We start from the raw sequence: 26457 nt of genomic DNA, 5'->3' as shown, positions 1-26457 counted from the left end.
TAAAACTAGAAAAATACCTAGAATCTAAAATGGTCAGTCTGGTTACACTAGTTGACTTTACAAATAAATTGATCAACAATGCAGTGTTTACTTGGGAATTAGCTATAACAACTCAAAGCACTTAAATCTATTGAAAGTGAATTATTTTTTTCAAGTAAAATAATACCAGATTAGCTTTACAAGATTAAGAGAATTGTCTTAGCAAAATGGAATATGCCTTAAGAATAAAGGAATTGTATATCCCTGTCATGGCTGACTGGTGTCAGGGCAGGCTGTCTGAGAAGTATTGGAAGGGAGACCATCACAGAGCTTCCCAGGAAAGTGTATACAAGTGACAAGCATTTCTCCTTATGCCCTAGCATGGAAGGTTCCATCGTGAATCTGCCCCAGATCGTGGCTCTAAAGAAGAAATACAAGGCTTACCTCTACATAGATGAAGCTCACAGTATTGGGTCCGTGGGCCCAACTGGCCGGGGTGTTGTAGAATTCTTTGGACTGGACCCTCAAGATGTTGATGTGTTTATGGGCACATTCACCAAAAGCTTTGGAGCCTCAGGAGGTTACATAGCTGGAAAGAAGGTAAGAGAGGAACTCCTTGTGTCTATTTTAAAACCTGAACACTCTGAGGACATAGTCTACAGGGCGTCTCTGGATTCCGTGAGAACTTCTGTTCACTTCACCACACCTCAATAGACTGTGGCTACCCAGATACAGTGGGTTCACAGCCAAGTAGGCCCAGAATGTCAAAGAATTCGCTCTCTAATAGTAAAGAGTAATCACATTGTAATAAAATGACCATACCAGCAGTGTACACAGACAGAGGCTTAGTACAAGGAGAGGGATGATTAACTCTGCAGGGTAGTATCTAAGGAGTCTTAGAATAAATATCAGTCTTGTAGACAAAGAATGGGGAAGGGTATATTTCTAAAAAGAGGGAATAATGTATACTAAACCACAGAAATGATAAGGGGATGTTACAGAACTGGAAGTAGTTTGGTTTTTGTGCCATAAAAAACATAAAACACATAACAGCAACAGTGGGCAAAGGTCAGATATTAATGAGGTTGACCCTATGCAACAACTTCTGGGTTTTAAGAGTATTAATCAAAGCCATCATAAGATCAGAAATGCCTTTTCAAGACATTTTCTCTGCTAAATAATTCTTTCCCACATTTTGGATAAGCCATACATCACCCTCTAATATCTTCTTTTTTAAGATTTTATTTATTCATTTATTTTAAGTGATTTCTACCCCCAATGTGGGGCTCAAACTCATGACCCCAAGATCACATGCTATGCCAACTGAGCCAGCCAGATGCTCCTCTAATATCATATCTATAAGATTTAAAATTCTGATCTGTTGGAGTCAGACTATTGAGTGTGATCCCACAGTGTTCTTTCACAGAGTATATAACACTTGCCTTATGTCTCTCCCTCTCTCTCTCTCTCCCCCCACACTCCCACTATCTGTCCCTCTCCCACACTTGTGCTTGCTCTCTCTCTTTCTCTCAAATAAATAAATAAACTTTAAAAAAATAATAAGAATAAAATAAATTAAAGAGAGGAGGGAAGGGAGGAAGAAAGATAAAAATTTAAACATGGATTTGAGGGATAAAGAAGCCAGTTGTCTGCCCTTTATCCAAGTCCTGATAGGTATGTCATACAGCCTGTACACCTGTCCCAAAGCAACTTGTAACAGTGATGTTGGCTTCCCCGAAGGGGCACACCAGGCCCAAAACCAGTACATGCAGGTGGCATCAACAGTTTCTCCAAAATTCCCAATTCCTTTCTCGTTATGACCAGAACAAACAAGAGTTCAGTCTCCTGGTAAACCAGTTAGACAAATTAGAAATTGCAGCAGAAAACAGTCTGTTCACTAAAGCCCATGATTTAAAACAACAGATTTCATTGTGGCCCCTTACCTTGCCATGAGATGCACAAATGCCTCAAATGTTCAGAGTTTTCAGTGGTCTTGACCCTTCAATAAGCATTACTTTCTTCTGAGCTCAAAGCATTGTTTTCCGTCCTCCCTACACTGACCTTTGGGAATTAGCCGGGTAATGCTCAAAACATAGGAAATGCCTAGGATCCTACAAAATTTAGCTAAATCTGGTGAAAGGTTAAACATTCCCTTCTCAGTTGTTGAAGCAAGGGGATCAGAGGGTCTCTAATTTAGGAGGTCCCTTATTCGGGCTACATTGCTTTGTGAGCTTGTGGTTTTATGATTACTTTAGCAGCCGTTCTGAGCCACAAAATTTTTAACCAAGCATAACTATGTTTCCTAACCAAGGGCACCTGAACAAACTGAAGCAAGCATATCCTTGAAATGTTGTCAAATTTGGTAGATGTCACATTTTCCCCTTAGAGCTCCTTCATCTGATACCTGCTTTAAACAAAGACCCCTGATTGGCCTGCGGTCAGGTCCAGCTCACTCGGGTTCTTACTCTCCATTCTCAAGTCAGTAGGACTGTTGTAAAAGTGTATGTGTTCTTACCTATCTCACTTGTGTTCATTTGGGACAGACACTGGGTAATTGTGGAAAATTATTATTTATATTAATCGCAATGCAGAAAAATGTTCATTTCCTTGCTATTTAAAATACCCATTATGTGGAAACTTATTTGACAATAAACTATTTGTAAAAAAAAGAAAAAAAAATACCCATTCTCTGCATGCTTGGATCCAGAGAACTGCATCGTCCCTCCCCCACCCATTTCCTTTCCAGAGCCTCATCTTCTGCTCCATGCAGTGTATAGCAAATTGGTAAACTTGCTGCAGTCTCTGAATTTACCACTAGATGGCAGCGAGAATTAGAGAGTGTTTGGCAGAGGTCCATTATTCCATACAGAGGCTTACTGCACTAAAACAGCAAGATCCGAAACCTAGAAAACATAGGGCAGTTTCCAAGACCTGGAAGGCAAGCAAGAGACAGGAGGCCACTTGAGAAAGTGTTTATATGTGCTGTTCCCTGATGAGTTCAAAATCAGTCAAATACACACCTGTCTGGAATGGTTTTGGTGAGTCTGATAAACCGAGATAAACTGGTTTCCTTCCAACCTAATGTGCCTAAGAGTTAATGGAATTTTTGTATCTGCTTGTCTGTGCCTTTCATTTTTTACATGTTTGTCTTATTTTTTAATGTTTATTTATTTATTTATTTTTGAGAAAGACCATACATGTGCAAGTAGGGGAGGGGCAGAGAGAGAGAATCCCAAGCAAGGAATTCAGACAGGACGTGGGACTGGATCTTACCAATCTGTCCCAAGGAGCCATGAGATCAAGACCTGAGCTGAAATCAATAATCCCATGCTTAACCAACTAAGCGACCCAGATGCCCCAAGTCATGTCAATTTTAAATTATGTGTAGTTTCCATTTTAAATCATAGTTTTCATTCATTCCCCTGGATTTTGGATTATTTTTGCAAAAAAAGTTTCACTTTGAGTTTGTTTTCAGCTATGATTTTTAACTGGTAGGTCATAGGATTGGACAAATGCTAACAGTTTTAATTTGAAAGAAATCTTTCCACTTACCTATTTAAGTAATTAGAGTACAGCTTTCAGAGTTTAATCATATTTTCTCCTGAATATTTTGCAGTGTATACTTCATTTTGGGGATATACTGCAAAATACCCAGGATTCTAACCTTTGAGTACAAAAGCAACAAAAGTAACCATAAAAAGGTTAGAGTGAACACACTAGGACTTTACATTTTTCGGAAACCCTAATAATTTCAATTTCACTATGTTCGTGGGGTTCTTAGTAAATCTTGAGATTTGGAAATAATTACTTGGGTCAAAAAATCTAGAAAATAAACAACTATCTGCCTCTCTTTTTAAATGTCAATGTTAGGGTTAGAAGTAGAGGGACTATATTCCTAATAGCAGTTTCTAGGAGGCTCTAGAAGTCTTTGCAAGGTTGGCCAAATTCAGGACTACAGTCTACGCTAGCCACCAGATATGTCATGGAAAGAAAAGTGCTTGGAAACAAGCAAAGGGAGGAAAAAAATGATTTGGTGCTAAGTTAGGACCACAGAGAGTAGAGATTCTGTCTTGGCCTCAGGCTTGCTGCCACAGAATGTCCAACAAATTCATCTCTGCTTGTTGCAACTTCCTGCCCTCGCCCCCACCTTCTCTCCCCACCTTAGGGAGACCGCCCAAACGGTCTCTCCAGAGATGCTTTGTTCACTTTGAGTTTAGAGCTGCTGTAGATGATCTGTGAACAACCCAACTTGGAACATTCTGACCTTTCAAGACCTGTGAGGTGAAATGTCAGATAATGACTTCTCTCCACCTGTTAGAGCTCCATGCCATGAATGGCTTCTTTGAAGAATACTTAAGCTGATGGGGCTAGGTTTCTTACTTTATTTTTTAATGTGTGTGTTGATCTAGTTGCTGAGGAGGTGTGGTAAACACCAAAGACCCTGATTTGGGGAGTCCAAGTGTGTTTCAGGCATGGATCCTGAGTCCCCTTGAATGCCTGCTACTAACCACTGGCTTTCCATAGACTGAGCAGATTGCAAGCGAGGGAAGCAAAGGTAGTGTTCATGATTGATAGGTCGCAGGGCTAGAATTCTGGGGGAGGGAAGTCAGACAGGGCAGCCAAGTTTGGGGTGAGTGTTAGCCCCAGAAGCCTGTGTGCCAGACAAAGGCAGGCCTCTCGCAGAAGCCAGCTCAGTCCCGGCTGTATTTAACAACCCTTTGAAGTAAATGGGGGTCATGGTATGAACACCAAGATGTTTATTCTAAGAGCCTCCTGTCTGATTTCCTTAGCAAACCACCCTTGCCCTTGAACTCTAGGCCTATGGGTAGAAAAAATAATCAGGGTTTTGAACTTACAAAAAGACTTGGAAACCTCAGTAGGAGGAGACCTCTAACCCATCCTGAAGGAAGACATAACCCAGACTTTCCTTTAAAAGACCAAAGCCAACTCTTAATTCATGGCTCCTGGTGCCCGATAGGGAAACAAGAGGAGGGAATGAGAAATCAGGCATCAAGACCTTCCTTGATGCTCAGCAGAAGTTACTTAAAGAGCCCCACTTTCTGAACCCACAAGAAAACTAGCCCTATCCACAAACTCAGACCTTCAGAGGAAGGGGACCCAGTCTAAAAGAAACAAGATGGTGGGCAAGATAGTCTTAATGTTAAAAGAGAAAGATAACTGCATTGATGAGGCATTTGTTCAAACTAAATATGCATATGACCTTGGCTTTATGAAATTTCCCAATTTGGAAAGGAAAATTAGGGGTTAAGGATATAGAAAAGAACCCTTTAGGGACCCAAAGAAGCTTTGATTTGTTTCTTTGTCTGATCTTTTTCAGTGATGCCCCAAGACTAAGAGACTATTTTTATTCTTATTCCTGAGAATACAGCTTAGTAGCCACCTATATCCCCTATATACTTCAGGGACTTTGACCATCCTTCCTCAATCCCTAAAACCCGTCTACTTTTCATTTGATAATCAGCATTTACCAGGATCCTGATAGGTATCCACTATTCTGGATTTCAGATGACTGTGTAATCTATCTCTGCTCTCAAGGGGGTCTTACTCCCCTTGGAGAAATGAGAGAAATAGCCCCAAAGCATTTTGAGACTGATGTGATTCAGTCTGTAGTTTAGTGCTGTTAACATTTGAGTATATTAGGGATTCTCCCCCACCTCCCCCCAAAAAGGAGCAATCTGTGGATCAAAGAAAGCACCACAGTGAAGTACAAGTGCAGGTGGTAGTGCTCTCTGTGCTCCCCTGCCCGGCTCACCACATGCCAAGCTAGCTCTTCTGGTCTGGAGAAGTATTGTAGTGTGGTGCTAAGGGTGACGACTCCAGAATCAGGATCTTTGGGTCCGAATCCTTGTAATTCAACCATATTTTGGTTGGATAATGAGCCACCCAAGCACCCCTTTAAAGATTTTTTTGTTTTTTATTTACTGGGGGGCGGGGTGGGGAGGGACAGAAAGAGAGAGAGAAAGAGAGACAGAGAATCCCAAAAGGCTCCATGCTGTCAGCGCAGAGCCCTATGAGGGGCTCTGTCTCACAGACCGTGAGATCATGACCTGAGCCTAAATCAAGAGTCGAACACTTAACCAACTGAGCCACCCAGGTGCCCCCTACGTACTACATATATATTAGCTCATTTAATTTTCATAGTGAGCCTGAAGTTAGTATTACTATTATCTCATTTTCCAGAGAAGAAAACTAGAGGAAGAGGCTTAGTAAGTTGCCGATGGTCACATATTAATAAGTGGCAGAGCCAGGATTTGAACCCAAGCAGTCAGGTTCCAGAGCTTGTCCTGTAACTCCTTGGTCACGCTTCCCTTCAAGGGGGTAACTGTCATGGGAGCTCCTCCCTCTACTCCTGATTGACTCCTTATGCTTTGCTGATAAGATTCCATCTTCATTCCTAGAACATGCCCATGCCTTTCCCCTCCTCTGCCTCTGTCCAAATCCATCCATCCTTCAAGGCCAGATCACCTCCTAGAAACAGCCCTTTCCAGCCCTGGTCCACATGAGCCCCCATCATCCTGTCCCTTGTGCCCTACCCACTCTCTCCTACTTGGCTTCTCCAGCATTGGCCGGAGGCACCAACTCTCAACACAGAAAGAAAACCTTTGCTGCTGCTCATGGAGCAGCACTGAGCATAATGCTCTGAATAACAGCCTGGCTTCAGCTATGCTAGGAAATGGCCACTTCTCTCTCTCTCTCTGAGCTGCACACTTCCCCACCCCCAATCCTCCAGAGTGAATTTTCCAAATGCTATGTGGCCAATGCTTTAAGTCGGGCCATCATGATGCATAGTTTTCAACTATGGTGAAAACCCACCCAACTGCTTGTATTAGATTCACTATACAAAAGAATAAATAGAAAGTTAATTTTAATTTTAATGTAAGTGGATAATGGCTGCCAGGGACTAGCCTTTCTAGCCTCCTTCTCTTCTTAGACTCTCATATCTAGTACAGAGCCTGGAGCAATTTCTTGTGCAAATTTGCTGAAGGAAAAATGAAAGCAGGGAAGAAGGCCCGGGGGTAGGGAGAAAGAGAAAAAGGAAAGAAAAGGAGAAGAAAGGATAGGGAAGAGAAGGGAAGAAGGAAATACTTAGAAATGGAGAGGAGAAAAAGATTTACATGGAGAATTTGAAACAAAAGAAGGAAAGAGGGAATCAGAGTAAAAGAAAATGAAGAAATGAAGAGTGAAATGAAGGACAATTGAGAAAAGTTGGGGAAGAAGGATGATGGAAGAGAGAATTTAGAATGAAGGACACATTGAAGGAGGCAGGAAAGGACAGAATGGAGCTTCCAGTTCCCCATGGGCTAGGTAGATGCGTCACATCACCAACCACCTTTGGTGAGATAGGCCATTCACTTTCTGAAGAAGATGAGTCAAGAATGTTTAAAATGCTGGGGTACCTAGGTGGCTCAGTTGGTTGGGCATCTGACATCAGGTCAGCTCACGATCTCACACTCCGTGGGTTCTAACCCTGCATTAGGCTTGTTGCTGTCAGCATGGAGTCCACTTCTGATGTGTTTCCCTTCTCTCTCTGTCCCTCCCCAACTCGCATGCTCAACTCTCAAAAATAAAATATTAAAAATTTTCAGAAAAAAAGAATGTTTAAAATGCTTGTGAGCAACCATACCACCCATTCTCCAAACAAGATGGAAAAGCGAAGGGTGGGCACAGTGAAGGGTGGGCTTAGGGGTGGAAATGGGTGTAGCTGATGCAGGGAGTTTAGGAGAAGATGGACCTGCCCAAAGCACCTTCATGAAGGAATAGATCGGAGAAGACACCTCAATAAGATTCTAAAGTATCTCCTCATCTTTGAAGAGAAGGTGGCTGATCCTTTACAGACTCACTGCTAATGCAGAGAGCTAGCATCAGGCCATTAGCTTTTCTGCAGAACATCCTGAGCCAGCACAGGTGGACCAGTGGATGATCCAATCAGCTGACAGATGCTTGAGCACCTCCAGATGCGGGCTTACGACCCTCCCCACTGTAGCGTTGCAATATTGGAGCTTCTTAAGACTTTCAGCAAGCTTACCCGGGACCTTATATTTGGCCTCAGAAGTCAGGCATGCAAGTGAAGAATCATTCCTACTTCTAAAGACTAGCAGTCTGCAGTGGGTCAGCACTCCAAATAGTGTTGCACAAAAATTGCAATAGCTCTCTTCTGACCAAGGCATAACCAGAGTCTATCTGGTCCTAATCTATACTCTAGTTTAGTTTCCCACCTCTCCCTTCTGCCACTCCCTACCCCTGAGTTTTCTTTTCTTCTTTATCTGTCTTCATTCTTTAAGACCATTCCACCTCTTCACTGAAGCCCTCCCTCTCCACCTCCACCTCTTCACTGAAGCCCTCCTTCCCACTCTGCTCCTGCTAGCAATACCCATCTCTGTTCTCTGCAATCTTATCGCCCTGTTGCCTATACTGGTTTGCATGTCTTGTTACTCTTCCTCCCATTACTTTTCCATAGGCACATCTAATGTATGCTCAAGGGCAAGAACCACATCATGTATTCTTTGAAGACTCCTAAATACCAAGCCAATGCTCATACATGCTAGGTATTCAACAAATGTTTGGGAAATAATTTTTCCTTTACACATGTGGTTTTGCCTTACAGATCTCAACTCCAGATTCTCAACATCCCACTTTTGTATGCCATGTAGGTTTTTGAGGGAGAGACTAAGAAAATGAGATAGCAAAAAACAGTTTGGTGATGCCCCCTTGAAAATCAGACCACATTCGAGAATCAAATCTCTTGTGCTATGGTGGGTGGGGAGGGAACTAGATATAATTCTCACCACAAACTGAGACTTATTTGCCTTCTTTTGGGGATTCCTCTTATATTAAAGGACCTTGTGGATTATTTACGAGTTCACTCACATAGTGCTGCTTATGCTACATCCATGAGCCCACCGATAGCAGAGCAAATCATCAGATCAATGAAATTTATCATGGGACTGGATGGGACCACACAAGGTAAGAGGGTCTGCAGGGAGCACGACTCCCATAAATCCTTCCTTAGACTTCTCCCTGCCCCCCTTCAACCTTATCAATCTGCCCCCATCTCAGATATATAACTTTGTCTTCACCCAATTTGTAAATCAATGTGTACAAACCCAATTTGTACATGATATATAATAGCCCATAGTACAAAAATATACTAAAACAGCTGCCACTACACACAAAAAAAGAAATAAATGATTTTTTTAAGCAAAGAAAACTTTCTCATTCACCTCTTAATGTGATCAGCAAAGTTGTATAATTTTGTGTGATCAGTTGCATTAAAATGAAGCAAGCAGTGGTATGTGTTTGCCTGTGCCTGCTTGGGGCCATCACTTGTGTTTTCCTGGGAACAAACCAGGGCTTTGGCAGGGGTTGGTTACCATCACCCACTTGAGGATATGTGGACAAAACACACACAATAACCTCCCAGCCACTTTTTGGACATTGGGTCACCAGAGCCAAAGTGTGCTTCTTTGCTCATCCCAAATGAGCTTAATTGTCTTTTTGAAAAATTGTTTCATCAAAGCCTTTTGGAACTTTTCTTCTGTCTCGTAGATGTAGTTTACAGAGCTTCTACCACATATCACAGTGGGTGGGGTTACAATGATGAATAAGGCAGTTCTTGCTGCCAGGCAATCAAGTGAGTGCATTTATGGAAGTAGCAAATTATCTTGGCCCCGGGATGGTCACTGAGCCATAAAATCCACCTCCCAGTTGGTAGGAAGCCCTCCATTATTGAGTGCAACCTTCCAAGCCTACTGTTTCAGTAGAAGCATGGGAAGATCCATTTCCCAATTTTGTTAAAACAGCAGAGTACTTAATTCACATACACATTTTACCCCGAAGTCTCCCATATACAACAGATCGGAACAGGACTGAGCTGTTTGAAGTAATGTCTCTACCTACCTCCATGCTGGCAGTCCCTGAGGCCCTAGGCTCCCCAGGACACTGGTTTGAAAACCCCTGAGATAGACCTTTCCTGTTCATTACAGCAGGAGATTGGCTTGCAGAGGGATTTCCTCCTTCCATGTAAAATGCAGTGCTTGATTGTTCTCCGAAGTCTCTTCCAACCTTGTCTTTGGGGTTTTACGCTTCTGTCTCTTGTTGAATCATCTGTGTGAAGAGGAAATAAAAATCCAATCTAGGGAGTCTACGTGGTACAGTGGTTAAGGGCACACACTGAAAGCTGCTGCCTGGCTTTGACTCCTGGGGTGCTATTTACTCGCTCCTTGGCCATAGGCAAGGGATTTAACTTATCTGCTCACCTCCGAGCAAGTTACTTCCCAGTGTTTCAGTTCCTCCAACTGTAAAATGAGGTAAATAATATTGATCTAGCTCATGTTTCTGTGAGAACTGGGTAAATTAAGATATATAAAATACTTAAAATTAGGTCTGAAAACAATTATATTTGTTATTATAATGTATAATATATAGTATATTTTCAATTGTTATTGAAAACAATCTTATAATTGCTCACTACTGTTATATGCTATTATTATTGAGGTGTTCAATTCTCAGGTGAGAAGTATTTGGACCACATTCAAGGATTCTGTAGGAAAGAGTCTTATGGTGGCAGTGAAGTAACACAAGATGTCTCCAAGGCCCTGGATAAGTCAGGATAAGCAAAGTTATGCCACCTTAACAAATAAACCCTGAGAATCTCTATGGCTTACTGGAACCAAAGTTTAGCTCTTGCTCATGCCAAGTCTCATACAAATAGATAACTCTCTGCACAGCTGTCTTCCATGGGGGCAGTGACTCAGGCTACTTCTAGCCTAAGGCTTGGCAGTCTTGTGGCAGAGAACAGAGGGGTATGTGCCTGGAAGAGACACACAGCACCTTGCTTACAATCCTTTGCCCAAAACTAGGCATATGACCATGTCCAAATGTGTGGGAGAGGAAGTTAGTAAATTAAAGGATATGGTATAGATAAGCAGATATATTTCAACCTTTTAAAACCAAAACTAGAAATAGAATTGCTCCCACATGAGCTGTCTGGTTGCATGAAAAACTGATCTGGAACCACTGGCTTCTCAGGAGGCTGTATTGATGATCTTCCTGAACTTCACGCATTTCTCAATGGAAAACAATTGTTTGAAATTTAAGCTAAAATGTGAGTTAAATGAATTGTCCTACAATGACCACAATTATCCTTTGGTCTTATTTTAAAGGTGAATTACAAGGAGGGGTGCCTGGGGATACCTCAGTTAAGTGTCTGACTGTTGGTTTCAGCTCAGGTCATGATCTGGTGGTTCATGAGTTCAAGCCCAATGTCAGGCTCCACACTGACAGTGCAGGGCTTGCTTGGGATTCTCTCTCTCTCTCCTTCTTTCTCTGCCCTTCCCCTCCTTATGTTCTGTCTCTCATGCAATAAATAGATAAACTTTTAAATAAATAAATAAATGTGAATAACTAGGAAAGTTATCTGAAGATTAGAGCACTAATTTCTTAAACCCTTTAGTGTGTATGCTATCAGAGTCAGTTAATTTACTGACATGCACCCAACCTGACAATCATTTCCTTCCCTCTTCTGGATTGGTTTACCTCTTCATCACAGACAGAACTCACTCTGTTTGTCTGATCACAGTTGAAGATCGCAGGAAAACCACATTGAAAGATTTGATCATTTGTTCTTTGATAGTCATCTAGCATCAATTGTTCTTCCTCCGAGGTGGGAGGTATTTCCCTTGATTCTCCCTCTTAGCCTTCTAGCTAGTTAATTAGTTGGTTATTTTTTTCTTTACTTCCCAGTTGAACTTTCTCACTTTACCCCTTCTGCCATCTTATGGAGAAAAGAAAGAAAAAGAACAGAGAAGCCAATGTGTAGTGTCTGTTTTCTAAGAGCCAAGATGGGAGAACCCAAGGGAAAGACAGGACAATTTCTTTTCAAAAGGATGAACAAAGGGAAGTAGTAGAAAAGAAAATTGACAGAATCATCAGCCAAGTTTCAGATGGTTCTGCCTGACACATCTTTTGAAGAATTCAAAGGCAGCAGTGAATGTTCATGCTGGCCTCATTTACAACAATGCCTGCTTTAAATAAAATGAATGGGACAGGTTGGGAATATTGCATTAACTCACCCCTTTCTGCTGAGATATACGGACACTCGGGGTAAAGTTGCCCGGAGCTCAAAGGGATGCACTATGTCATGCCAGAGCTGCCTTACAAGATCTGAGAAAGAGAGCCCGGCTCCAAGCCTTCATCTTTGGCCCACTCCACTGCAACTGTGATTGGAGCCTTTCAAGGCTTTGTTTCGGGTTGAGTTTGGGGAGCAGTTGGCCAGATCTGTCCCTTGATGAATATCTTCACTTTAATCTGCAATGCAAAGCCATAGGCTTCAAAGAGAAGCAAGCTACAGGAATAAGGTCAGTGTTCCTTTGAAGCCAAAGTTCAAAGATGAAATAGCAGTCTCAGTGAAATGACAATGTTTATGCACAAACAGCCACCTTCACTCTGCAGCCAGGCTGCTCCTGGAGTTAATGCACACAGGCTGAGGGGCTGCAGGCCGTGCATGCATTCCACATGCACCAAGGCCCTTTTAATCTCCTGGCCTGTCACATCGTGCTGCACAATGAGCCCAAAGTGCAGATTTGGTTTCTCCATCCAAATGGTGGTTGGGTGGTCCATAAGCCAAGTCGATTCTATAAGCCCCTGAAGGGCAAGAAATGTGTCTTGAATTAATCTGGTGTTCCTGTGAGTGTCAGACCCAGTGCTCAGCTTAATAAATACGTCATGATTCAACTTCCATCTCACTGGCCTCCACAATTTCAGGTCAGTGTTTATGCTAAACGAGATCGAAGGGATGTTTATCTCACAGGACTGGAAGCCAGGAATCCATTCCACACCCATGCAGCAGCTGGCAGCATCACTCAGTATTTGGGACCTTCTGTAGCTGACACCACTTTTGAAGAGGTTCAGAAAGATTGCAGCTTGGTCATTCTCTTCACCTAGCCATGGCACAAGCCACTACAGGAGACTGAGCCCCAAACCATAACAACCCCCCTAAGGAAAGCACTGGCAACAGTTATCTTATTATTATTTATTTAAATCTTTGATGCATATTTTTCAGTTAATCAGTAAATATTGTTCTGCACTTCCAATCTTGGCCTTCTTCCGCATTCTCCCTTTCCCCACTCTGGGTAATCCTTGACTTCTCAGAGAACGTAGAGGGTGTATCTCATGGAGGCTTAAGGGTGTGTGCTATGGGGTGCCTGGGTGGCTTAGTTGGTTAAGTGTCTGACTTCAGCTCGGGTCATGATTTCATGGTTCACAAGTTCAAGCCCCATGTCAGGCTCTCTGCTGACCACTCAGAGCCTGGAGCCTGCTTAGGATTCTGTGTCTCCCTCTCTCTGTGGCCCTCCCCTGCCTGCATTCTCTCTCTCTCTCTCTCTCTCTCTCTCAAAAATTAAAAAAAAAAAATTTTAAAGGTGGTGCGCGCTCTGCAGCCAGACTGCATGCATTCATGCAGCCCAGTCTCCCTGCCACCTTCATTCTGTGACCGGCAAGCTGCTTAGCCTCCTTAGCCTTGGTCCCTTAACTTTAATTGGGGTTGTACATAGGAGTAAATAACATGAGGGACTTAGCACCATGCTTAACACATAGTAAGTATTCAATTAAGGCTAACAGTTACTATTATTTTCACTCATCTGCTTTCTGTCTGTCTCCAATTTTTCAATAGTTTTTACTCATCCTAGAATTCTGCCTTTCTCTCAGACCTCCACCTACTCCATCAGCAAATCCCACAGCACATCCTTTGACGTATGTCCAGAATCTGGCCCCTTCTCACCAGCCCCAAATCTATCTGTCAGCTCCACCCGGATCACTGGAGTAACCGCCTGAATCTTCTTTCCATTCTGTTCTTGCCATTTGATGGCTTGTTTTCCATACAGAAACCAAAGTAATCTTTAAAGAAATATAACTCAGAATACCCCTCATGTAGAACTTTTCATTGCTTCCCATCTCACTGAGTGTCGAATTCAGAATGTGGTCGTCAAGGCTTCTCATGATAAGGTCTTCTGTTTTCCCACCATCTTTCCATCAGTCCACTCTACGCAGCTGGCATCCTTGCTCTTCCTAGAACACAAGGACAGCTCTTGAAGGGGGTCTTTGCCCTTGCTGGCCTATCCAGACCAGCCTTTCTGACCAATATCTGTGTGGCCCACTCCCTCACATTCCTGGCATCTTTGTTGAACATCAGCCTGTTAGGGGAGCGGCCCTATTCTAAACCACATGCCCTCCTTACCTTGCTTCAGTTTTCATGGCATTTATGAGCACCTGACAAATTACATATGTAATCTTCTAATTTTTTGTTTCCCCTCATTAGAATGTAAACTCCAGGTGAACAAGCATTTTTTTTCCATTTTATTCATTACACTGAGAATACTGCCTGACAGTTACAGGTTCTCAACAAATACTTGTGCAAAGACAGAATCCTCTCTTTCCCTCTTTGCTCAGCAAATAAATGACTCCTGTCTCCTTCACATCTCTATGCTTGATTCTCTCCTTTCCCACCTTCTATAGGCACTTCCCTTTTTCTCAAGGATGAACATGTTCATCTTCTTCATCCTAAAAAGCTTTCTCTTATCCCTTCTTCCTCTTCCAACAGCAAGCAGTTGTCTCTCTTCCATTGCTGCAAACCTTCCTGAAACACTGACAGGCTCTGCCTGCTTCCTCCTCCTCCTCCCCACTCAGTGTTCAGTAACTTCAACTTGTCCTCTGCCCATTTCTATGACTCTGCTCCCTTGAAGGTCACCCCTGCCCACCTACTCCACTGGCCCTTCTCCACCAGACTGGACTGAGCTGTCCACCTCTTCTTCACTTTGCAGGCATTCCTTAGTTGAGCTGTTGCTCTTCTTTTCTGCTTCCTTTTTTATTTTTCTGTCTGTTCTTCCTCCCTTTTTCTCTCTCTTTTTTAAATGCTTATTTATTTATTTTTTAAGAGAGAGGGAGAGAATGAACAGAGCAAGGTCAGAAAGAGAAGAAGAGAAAGAATCCCAACAGGCAGAGCCTGACTGGAGCCTGGATCCCATGAACCATGAGATCATGACTTTAGGCAAAACTAAGAGTCAAATGCTTAGCAGACTGAGCCACCCAGGTGCCGACCTCCCCTTCTCTGTTAGGCGTGCTCCCCTGTCTGCATTTGCCAGAATTTCATCCTATTTTCTTTACATTTCCCTCTCAACAGACAAACCTCCCCCCACACACACTCCATTCTGCATGTAGAAACATGGTTCTCAGATTTGAGCCTGTATCAGAATCACCTGGAGGGATTGTAAAAACAGATTGCCGACAGGTTCTGACTCAGAAATGCTTGTTGCACGTCTCACAAGCTCCCAGGCGACACTGACACTGTGGCCCCAGGGATCAAACTTTGAGAATCACAGCTGTATGATGATCTATAGTCATTTTCTCCCTCCCATCGGATTCTCCCATCACTCCATGAAACGTGAAGTGATGACTGGCGACACATAGGCAACTTTTTCAGACATTGGTGACATTATAATTAGCATATAAATGTAATGAGCAAAGCTAGGTATAGACATAGGACAAGAATCCAAAGAAAGAGGCTGACTATGGTGAGCAAGTTCAGTACTGAGATGGTCGATATTAAGTATTCAAAGATTCTGCTTGAATATTTTGATGAAAAGATGGCCCAGAACAGATATTTTGTCAGCATCTGTATTATGACCAATGCACATTTGGGGCTTAGCACATTTCTTTTTAATTCAACTTGGAGAATATGTTTTGGAAGCCCACTATGTATCAGGTGCTGTGCTTACCACTAGTAATATGAAGATGATGGTTTCTATTCATAAGAAATCCACAATCCATTAGTGCCTGATAGCCAAGGCTTTGTGTCCTAATGACATTCTTGCGCACACAACAGCCTCTCCCTTAAATCTGTGCTTCCATATAACTTTTTGAAGCACAAAAAGTCATTAAGAGCTCATGATCTCAATACTGATTATATTATTTGATTTGATAGTATATATCTGACAGAGAGACAGCCGTTTCTCTAATAACTCGTGTCTCTTGGGTTTGGACAGGGTGTAATAATTACTTCAGTTCTTTAGTTGCACCTTCAATAGGTGGAATCCAATTGGCGAGAAAGGAAATCCCCAATGGGCAACTGCTAAGTTTAAATTAAATTATGACAAATGAAGTTTACTAAGTTAAAATAAATTATGACAAAGTATTTCATATTCATAACTTGGGAAGAATGGCTTTTCCTATAAATATTTGGGGTCTGCTTGACTTTGCACTATAATTATCAGCCTCCTGTTGGCTTCTTATTTTCCTGCTGTGATTGTTGCAATTTAATGACATGGTGTTGAAATGATATTGGCACTTTTTTATATAAACATGGTCTACTCAATCTGATATATCTATTGACTATTAGATACTAAGATTTTGTATCTTAATCTTATTAAAAAATAGATTTTTGTATACTTTCAATTTCACATCAGGATGAAATAGCAATTATATATCTTTTCAAGCTTATTGCCTCCTTGCCAAACTTCAGCCTACAGACCCATTTGTCTGAATATCCAAGTTTAATCTGGACATGTAATATTTTTAATTTTGTGTGGAACACACAATTTTTTAGATACAAAACTTAGCCAGAGACAGGAATAGTTTTGGAACAATTCTAGCTATAATTAACAAGTCAGTACTTAAATTCGAATCACTCCATTGGCTAACTCAGTTCCTATTTCACCAAAATGGCTTGTGGAAAAATCATATTATCCATCATTTAACCATCTTTCTCCCTGCTGGTTCTTAATGGCTAGGCTGTTGAGATGGTCACCAATTTTTGAATCACAAAATCTCTTTTTGCTAACATATGCATGGAAATTTTTGATGCTTATAATTGAGTGGCCAGTAGTATCCCTAGAAATGAAAGCAGTAGGGAAAATTTACTTATAAAAGAAAATAAATACAGAACTCCAATTCCTAATGTATAATATCTGGTTTCAGTAGATGGCAACTTTACTATTGTTAATAAAATATCCTATGCTTATACAATAAAGTTAAGGAAAAGGAAATTCTCTTTTTTTCTTCAAAGTCATACCTGTCCCTTCATGCTCTTAAACAGGGAGTTTTGGGAGAGTGGGGGATGTGTCTGGATATTGTGTAGGTAGAGGAAAATCTAAAAGTAAAATAAAGATGAAATAATAAGGGGCACCTGGGTGGCTCAGTTAGTTAAGTGTCTCATTTCGGCTCAGGTCATGATCTTGTGGTTTGTGAGTTCCGCCCTGAGTCGGGCTCTGTGCTGACAGGTTGGAGCCCGGAGCCTGCTTCAGATTCTGTGTGTCTCCCTCTCTTTGCCCCTTCCCTGCTTGTGCTCTGTCTGTCTCTCAAAAATAAACATTCATGGCTCAAACCCATGAATCTTTAGATTATGACCTTACCCAAAGTCAGACGCTTAACCAACTGAGCCAGCAAGGTGCCTCTCAACAACAGGGTGTTTTATCTTTTTAATTTAATATGTTCTCTAAATTTTTTAAGTTTATTTATTTTGAGCGAAAGAGAGAACACACAAATGCACACACACACACACACACACACACACACCTGCAGGAAAGGGGCAAAGAGAGGGAGAGACAGAATTCCAAGCAGACAGCACAGATCACATTGTGGGGCTCTAACTCATGAGCCATGATATCATGACCTGAGCTGAGATCAAGAGTTAGATGCTCAACCGACTGAGCCATCCAGACACTCCTAATCTAATGTTGTCTGAATGTAGTATACAGAGATTATTGCTACAAAAAGACAACACAGATAGCCACAGTATTACTCATATCCTTTCTTAGATACTACTGATCAAACTTAGATATTATCAAGATAATTACCTCAATTCTCCACTTTCCATGTGAAGAAAAAGCTTAACAAGCCTAACAGTATGGAAACCTAGGTTTTGGTGAATTTGAACTATAAGGCTAAGGAAGGATGGGGACAATGAGTCTGCAAATGAAAACTAAATACCCCCAGCCATTGTGCCAGTACAGGAAATTCTTCCTCAAGCTGGCTTCCTTTGCCCATTGGCAAATCAAAACTGTGATGGGCCCAGGATTTGAGGAGGAAGTATTAAATAGACACGCTCCCCAAAAGAGGGCTTCCTGACACTAAATCTTTCTGAGATTTTTATTTCCTGCATGACTTGGGAAGTATTCAAAACATTCCACATGTGATGAAGTCCTTACCTGGGCCTCAGAACTCTGTTTGCACATCCCACGCTGCCTTTGGCAGGGTTGGGGAATGAAGGTTCTCAGTTAGTGGAATCACTCTCCTTTTTCCCACTGAGTATCAGCCTCTGGGATGCAGAGGCTCTCCATGCCTGAAATGAGGAGGGGATGTCCTTTAAATCTACATGTGGTTATATTTTTTAATGTTTCCTTATTTTTGAAAGGGAGAGAGAGCAGGGAAGGGACAGGGTGTAGAGGGGACAGAGGATCCAAAGTGGGCTCTGTGCTGACAGAAGAGAGCACAGCCCAATGCAGGGCTCAAACTCACAAACCATGAGATCATGACCTGAGCTGCAATTGGATGCTTAACTGATTGAGCCACTCAGGTGCCCCTACATTTGGTTATATTGTAGTGGCACTATTTAATGGTGACATTGTTTACTATAAAATTAAAATTGAGTCTTCTGTCCCTTCTGGAGGTTGCAAAATCTCCAGTTCTATTCATTGAGAATATCTGAGGGGCTAAAGATGACTGGTGTCTATGCAAAAAGGAACAGCTAATGGAAATGGAGCATATACTGTTAGTTGAACAAGTTTAGATTGTGTTCAAAATCACAGATAAGTCAAAAATTGTCACTGATAAAATTTGTCTTATCCTGAAAAACAAATCTATCTTCAAAATGAAAGAAAACAACTGGGGCTTTCTCTGATTCTCCAGAGACTTGCCACATTTCCTCATGTTGATCCCTCAAACACCATATAAGACCTTCCTTGCTCCTGATCCCAGACACAAATGCTCTTGTGCTTTCTGCCATTCCAGCTCATCTCTCAGAACAGGCTCAGAACCATACTCATGGTCTTGACATGGGGCTTCATGCTGGAGTGACGTTTCTAACTCCTGCCACCAACCCAGAGGGATCTCTCCTAACCACCCTTTCTACAATATCACCCTCTTTGGGGTGCCTGGGTGCTCAGTCAGTTGGGTGTCCGACTTTGGCTTGGGTCATGATCTCACGGCTGGTGAGTTCAAGCCTCTCATTTTCAAGCTGTGCCGGCAGCTCAGAGCCTGGAGCCTGCTTTGGATTCTCTGTCTCCCTCTCTCTCTGCCCTTACCCTGCTCGTGCTCTCTTTCTCTCAAAAATAAAATAAGTATTTAAAAAATATATCACCCTCTTCTTTGTGGGTTACCTCCTCTACACCCCTGTGCTGCACCATGTTTCTTCGCAGCACTTATCACCAACTGGAATTATATACTTGCTTCCTTGGTTATCGTCTGTCTCCCTCAGGAGAATACAAATGCTGTGAGGACAAGGACACAGTCCCCAACCCCAAGCAATACATGTTGACTGAATGAATGACCCCATTCAGTGTAAGCTTTGGCCATATCCCATCAACTATTCACCAGGCATTGGTATCTTCCTTATGCATGTTCATGATGTTTCCTTTCTCTGGAAGGCCTTCATCTCTCCCATCTCTCCCTACCACCCACTTATATTCACTCTTTACTTCCTAACCCCTATTTAGCCTTCTAAGCCCTATCTCAATGACTGGAGTCAGAAAATATTCCTTCCTTCCTCCATCTCCTGCAATGTTTGCCTCATCCAATGTTAGTCACACATTCCCAACCCAGCCCTCCAAGTAGTTAGTGATTGGTTAGTTAACTGTGCCTTAAGGATCAAATATGTAGATGAATGAATATTGAATGACTAGATTTGGGGCTAAGCAGATTTCCTGGACAAGATTTAGAATCTAATCACCACTTATTATGATATTGTTTCTTTATAAGTTACCTATAGAATTACTTTAGTTCAAATACTGGAATTAGAATCACTTCCTTGATAAGTACATGTATGGACCAAAATCTGGAGTTCCTTTTCTATTCTTTTGATAAACGGATGGGTTTATATTATTACATATACTAAGACTTTGTCTAGACACCATCTAATACAGAGGTGAGTAAGCTGAGTAATTCTAGCCAATGCTACCCAAAAAGCAGAAGTAAAAATGGAGTTTTTCCTTTAATTATCCAAGCAGTTAGCTGAATCCCTTACTTAACATTTCCTATGGAGACATCCAAAGCTCAAAAGTGCATGTGACTTTTTTATACACAGTAATCAGCAAGGACTGGCCACCAGCTAATCCTCTCTGTCTGAGGCAAAGTACATATCTAAAATAGAGGAGAGTGGGTTGATTTTTAGGCATTCCAAATGGCATTTTCCACTGAATATGCTGGATGGACCTCCTTCTCTCCCCTCCTCCATCTTAATGATGATTTGTACTTAGGATCTTTTTCAATCAAGAAACTTCATGTTTTCATGACATTACTTGGTGACTAGTAATGAGAGGCTGAGAAACTAAAATACCTGCAGAAAAATTACAGTTTCCCTCTACACCATATAGCCAATGAAATGTAGAAGGGTGTAGGATTTTAAATCCTTGAAAGTTTTCATGGTATACACAGTTTTATAAGGCTAATATTAGTTAAAGTAATTCATTCTTGTAGCAGACAAGTCCCAATGAAGTAGTGACTTAACACAATAGAAATTTGGTTTTTGGCCATGTAAGTCCAAACTGTGTGTTCCTGTTGGACAGGTAGTTCTCTTCCAGGAACCCAGCGTCCTTCCATCTTGTTGCTTCTCCAGCTTCAACATATGGCTTCCAAGCTTGCGACTGCAGGGGAAGGAGAATAGAGCATGGTGTATATAATGTTTTTATGGGCTATAACTGGAAAGGCACATTTCATTCCTGCCCACATTCTATTGGCCATAACTCTGTTGGCCACATGACCTTGTCTGACCACAAAGGAGCCATGGAAATGAAGTAACTGTCTGCCTAGAAGGAAATCGGTTCAGTGAAGAGTTAGCCAGTCTTTGCCACAGTACTTAACCTCAGTCCAGGACATTCTTTCCCCAGACTTTTGATGGATGTATACTGTAGGAAGACACTGTATATTCTAGACAGTTTCCCAATCTTTCCCTATTGACTTAGTAAATAAACTCTTGACCAGGAATGGAATAAAAGTAGCTAAGAAAAGAAGAAAAACAAAATCCAAAGGACTAAAAATGAACCTCTTTCCCTTTTATAGGGACTCTCAGAGCTTGGAGTCTGGATTTTAGTACAACCATTTCTGCTTCTTTTGCACAGAACCTAGTTCCAGGCCATGGCAGGTATCGAGATCATTATCATTATTATGTTGCTAAATTCCCCAATACTGTGCACCTTTTGGAGACAGAAAATGGACCCTGGGCATAATGTTCCCCAGGAGAAATTAAAATGGCATGAAGTTGGGACAGCTCTGGAAGTGAGGCCAGAACAGAGAAGAATGTATTTTAGAAATAGTAACAAATTCCCAGACAAGTAGGACTTTTTTTTCGTAATGGGGTATGTGATGAGACAGAATATTGTAAATTGCAATTTAAAACATGCAGCTTATACACATGAACTGATTGAGGCTAGTTATCTAAAATGGATGGGTTCATTTTGAGTCACCCCAACCCTGTCACACAGCCATCCTTGGGTTCTTTGGGGACCATCGACTAAAAGAGGGCTAAGTCCTGAACAAGGATTGAAACTCTGATGGCCATCATACCAGCACCCAGCAGTTGACTGGTCAAGGTGACTCATCATGAAAGGTGACTGAATTCTGTGCAGGCAGAGAAATAAAACTAGAGTATTCATGTCAACATTGAGTTCATATGAAGATACGATTCTGCCCACCTTCACTTGAGGCATTTCATCTACTTTGAGAAGCACTAGTTCAAGTATGTTATCTCCATGTGGGGAAGGTGTTCACACCAGATCATTCATGCTGCCCCATATCTGAAATCTGCCAAAAAAAAAAAGACAAAAAAATCTGAAGGCTTAAACTCTATTTTTTATTCAATTATTAGGAAAAAGAGTGGAATAAAATGGCAAGGTCTTTCAAGGAACTTCATTAATTTATGAACTTCCATCATTTTCCTTTTTTTCCCCCACTCTCTGGAGAGATAAAGGGATCTAAAGATAAAGGGGGAAAGGAGTGAGGCTTATAATATGCATTCGAACAGGAAAATACAAGCATGCCTCATCTTTAAATCATTTTGTATGGATTAATTCCTTCATCCTGGTCATTTGTGAACTTTATCATGAGATTGGCAGGGAAGGTGTTGACCTTGCTTCTAACCCCACGTGGACTTGGAGAAAGTGGCACTCGCGCCTTCCAGCTGTGACCTTGGACCTTTGCCCTGGGTTCTGGAACAGGGCACACATATTTTTACACTTGAGTTTGATAGGTTTAAAAATGGGAGTGACTAACTGGGAAGATTTAGCACTTGGGTAGGGGGAGAGAGAGGACTACACTGGGTGACAGCAGTTTGTTCTCCAGTTGAACCTTCTCACTTTCTTACTGTTTGTATTTGACATGAGATTCATTCACAAACTCCCCTCATACGCCGTTGCTTTTCTTCAGTGCTGTGTGAGAGTTGCAAACTACCCTAATCCATCCACATCATCAAGCTCATCTGGGGCTGTTCTTACTGATACTCTTCAACAGGAATTCCGTTTCTTCATCGGAGGGAGGAAGAGGCAGTGAAAACCAAAAAAGAACTCTGGTTGGGGCAAGGAAACTGATAGTGAGACATGCAGCTTTAAAAGGTCTCCCATTTCTTAGTGCCTATAGGGGGCAGAGAGAAGATAGAAAATCAGCTTTCCTACAGTTTCTTTTCTCCCCTCAAATCCAGCAGCATGCTGGTAGCTCTGTCCCTTGGAAGTCCCTCAGTGAATGCCAGAGGAGTACACAGAGAACCCACCTGAAATGGCCATCTGAGGCCACCTCCCCCCGTCGCATTGTTGAGGGAAGAATTAGCTGCTGCTTCCTGAAGATATGTGCTTGGCTACCCACTGGGGACCAGACAGGGGCAGAGCAAGAGACTCAGGGCTTTCTGCTTTTTCTAAAGGTTTCAGGCCACTGGCGTTTCAGCAACAGCTAATACAAAACAGATGGCCAGGCGCTACGCTCTGCTGGCTTTCAACTGAGGGGCTGCCTCCATCATGATTAATCACCTGTGCTGGGGGGTAAAAAGTCCTACCTGGCCCTTTTGTATGTGTGGACCTCAGGTTGGGGTGAGAGAGTGAAGTGACAGGCATTGCCTCTCTGCCCTGTTGCTGCTTATGTGCGCATAGGACAATGTGCGTTTATCCAATAAACACAGAATGAGCCAGCAAACTGAATCCCAGCAAGCAGAGGAAGCCAGTCTGGTTATGCAAAAGTGACTCACAAACCTTCCGCCTCTTCGTTTACTTCACCTTAAGAGTTAGGCAAGGGTAGATAGAGGTTTCAGGCAGCTCACTAAATTCCGCACTTGTTTGCAGGCCTTAAAAAATTTCCCTAGCAAGAGCGTAAAGAGAATCTGTGTGTCTTTTAGATGGCACTGGGGCAAAAGGTTAATGTGGCCACTTCCTTCCACCCGCCCCACAAACAAGATATCCTTTTACACTGTGAGTCCTGCAGAAGCTTCCTCTTCGCTTTTGTCTCCTCATTGTGGCTGGACTCCAAGATGGGGGAGTTTGTGATGGAACACACATGAAATTCCATGTTAGCTCAGCACGACAGGAGAAGGAAAGAACATGATTTTGAGCTGTAGCATCTTAGAAGGTAAAGGGGAGCTGCTGTTCCACATTGATCTTTGTTTTTCCACTGGGCCATTTTCAGCCAAGGAGCAAAAACCCCCAAAATGCAGCCGGTGCCATGCCCCAGCCCCTCTCGTGTCAGGACAAGTTGCAGAGAATACCAGCCCCAGCTGGGAAGGATTAAGCAGGTGGATTTGTGCCTGGAGAGTCCCAGCATGGGCTCTGGGCTAGAGAGAATGAATGTATTAGTTTTCTATTTCTGCATAACAAATGACCACAAATCTAGCAGCTTAAAACAACATCATTTATTATCTCAGTCTCCTTGGGTCAGGAGCCTGGGCGCAGTTTGTTCTCTGCTCAAGGTTCTCACAAGGCCGAATCAAGGTGTCTGCAGCTGGCCTCTTTTCTAGACCTCAGGGTCCCCTCCCAAGCTCACGTGTTTGTGGCGGAATCCAGTTTTGGGGGTTGCAAGAGGGAGATCCCCATTTCCTTGCCAGCTGTCAGCCAGCCCCTCTCCGCTCCTAGAGACTGTTTGCAGTCCTTACCAAACAGCCCACTCCACCTCAGCCAGCAGTGGAGAATTCCCTTCACATCAGATCTGCCTCTCCTTGAATTTCTTTCTTCAAGCAGAGCCCAGTCCCTCCTATGGGCTCATTTAATTAGTTTTTTTTTTAATGTTTTATTTTATTCTTGAGAGGGACAGAGAGCATGCGAGAGTTGGGGGAGATGGTGCAGAGAGAGAGAAAAAAACAACAGATCTGAAGCAAGCTCTGCACGGACAGCAGCAAGCCTGACACAGGGCTCAAACTCGCAAACCGTAAGATCATGACCGGAGCTGAAGTCGGTTGCTTAACTGACTGAGCCACCCAGGCGCCCCTAACCTAATTAATTAGGTCTTAAACACTGGTTAATGTCCGTGATATTTATTTTACTCTTGTAAAATAGGAACGCTTTATATAGATTTCCAGTGATCATATGCTTCAACTTGAATACTGACAATGAAAATTATTCCGGTGAACACTTAATTCTAGTGGATAAGAAGCTATTGGTGGACATGTCCCAGATACCCCCGCCCCAAAAAAAACCACAACAAACAAGCAAAAAAACAAAAACCGAAAAACAAAAAAACTGAGGAGGGCACAGGAACAGCAAGATTGGGTGCAAAAGCTGCACATTACTTCCATTGATTGCAGGGGCCGAACCCTACAGGGCAAATCTCAGTCAGTCAGTCTAGTCTTTGCTTCAAATGAATAGTTTTCAATATTTTTAAGCTCCAGGATTTTTTTTCCAAATTAAATGTAGATGGAAGGCCATTTTATAAAATAGATATAGTTTTTAAGTTGTTCAGTAGTCATGTAGGACTTACTGTATGCCAGATACTCTTTTAAGTGTTTAATATTTAATCCTCAGAGCAGAATGTAATAACTCTTATTATTATTATTACCATTGTCACTATTCCCACTTCATAGGTGAAGAGCCCATGATACAGAAAGATGAAGTACCTTGCCCAAGGTGGTAGAGCTAATTTAAGACTCAGGAAGTTGGGTTCCCAGTCCTTGAGCACTTGGCCTTGATGCCGTTGTTGTAGTGGAGGGGGTTGGGAGGGGGCAGGGCAGTCTTATCAGCCTTCTGTTGAGCCTTCCCTCAATTTCTCCCCACACCTGCTCTCTGGGGCTTCTCCAGTGCACCCCCAGCAGACACTTGGAAAGCCAGAGGTTTGAATCATGTAGGCAGCTGCCTCAGTGGGGCTCCCTGGGGGCCACTTTCCCTTGCAATGTTTCTCAGAGCCCTTTTGGAGATCCCGTGAACCCCGTTGCTCGGGACCTGACCCTTGCTGCCTCCTTTGCCTTCCTTCCACAGATCAGGACAGCTGCTGACCCACCTCCTCACCCACTTCAGATGTTTGCTGCCACTCTGGCTTCCTACATGTCCTGCCACTTCCTGTTTTTCCTCTCGTCCTAATCCACGTGCCTAAACCGCCTCAGAACATGGCATGCCCTGCTCGTGATGCTGCCATGGCTCTCCATTACCCATCAAAACCTTCCAAATCCTAGAGTGGCATTCACCATTATCAGTGGTGTGACTCCACGGATCTTTCTCATGACTGTGGTGTAAACATTATGGCAAGTTAGTTACCCGTTTCCCAGGTGCCCCCCACCTCCAAACACATGGTGTTAACTTACCACTTCTACCTCTGTGCTATAAACTCCCAGAGCATTTCGTCCATGAAACATTCCATTTTCTACCTTCTGTCACAGTTACATGAATTGTCTAGTCTGTGGGTTCCTTGAAGATGTAGATACACTCATCATTTAATCCTCCTCTGAACACAGTGACCACTCAATAGCATCCTCCTCAAAGTCCTGAGAAATAGGTGGAGCAGTTATTGCCACCATACCTGTTTAACAGATGAGTACATGAAGGTTCAGAGATGAGTCACTTGCTCATCTTCATAGCAAAAAGGAAAGGGTAGATGGAAACTTACATACAGATCTGTCGACCGAATACAAAATACTCTGAGACAAAATTGCTTTCTGGTGTCTTCAGTTAGGATCAACCATAGTATCTTTCTAGAATCAACACCCACAATGTAAGTTATGATTTTAAGCAATGGTTCTTAACTTGCACAACACAGTTACCCTGGAAGTGTTCCTGGAGCAGAATTTCTTCC

General features: G+C 42.5%; 1 protein-coding gene across 1 annotated transcript in view; it reads left to right on the top strand.

Moving 5' to 3' along the window:
* The window catches only part of SPTLC3 (serine palmitoyltransferase long chain base subunit 3), a 103251-nt gene that overhangs the window by 58013 nt on the left and 18781 nt on the right, over nucleotides 1-26457 (top strand). Inside the window, exons 7-8 of the mRNA XM_077777543.1 lie at nucleotides 360-579; nucleotides 8838-8964. Coding sequence (XP_077633669.1) covers nucleotides 360-579; nucleotides 8838-8964 — 347 coding nt within the window. The remainder of the gene's footprint in view (nucleotides 1-359; nucleotides 580-8837; nucleotides 8965-26457) is intronic.

The sequence above is a fragment of the Crocuta crocuta genome, unplaced genomic scaffold (assembly GCF_008692635.1).
Source record: "Crocuta crocuta isolate KB4526 unplaced genomic scaffold, BGI_CrCroc_1.0 scaffold187, whole genome shotgun sequence".
Lineage (NCBI taxonomy): Eukaryota > Metazoa > Chordata > Mammalia > Carnivora > Hyaenidae > Crocuta > Crocuta crocuta.
The sequence above is the reverse complement of the archived record's forward strand: the minus strand, read 5'-3'. Positions and strand labels throughout refer to the sequence as shown.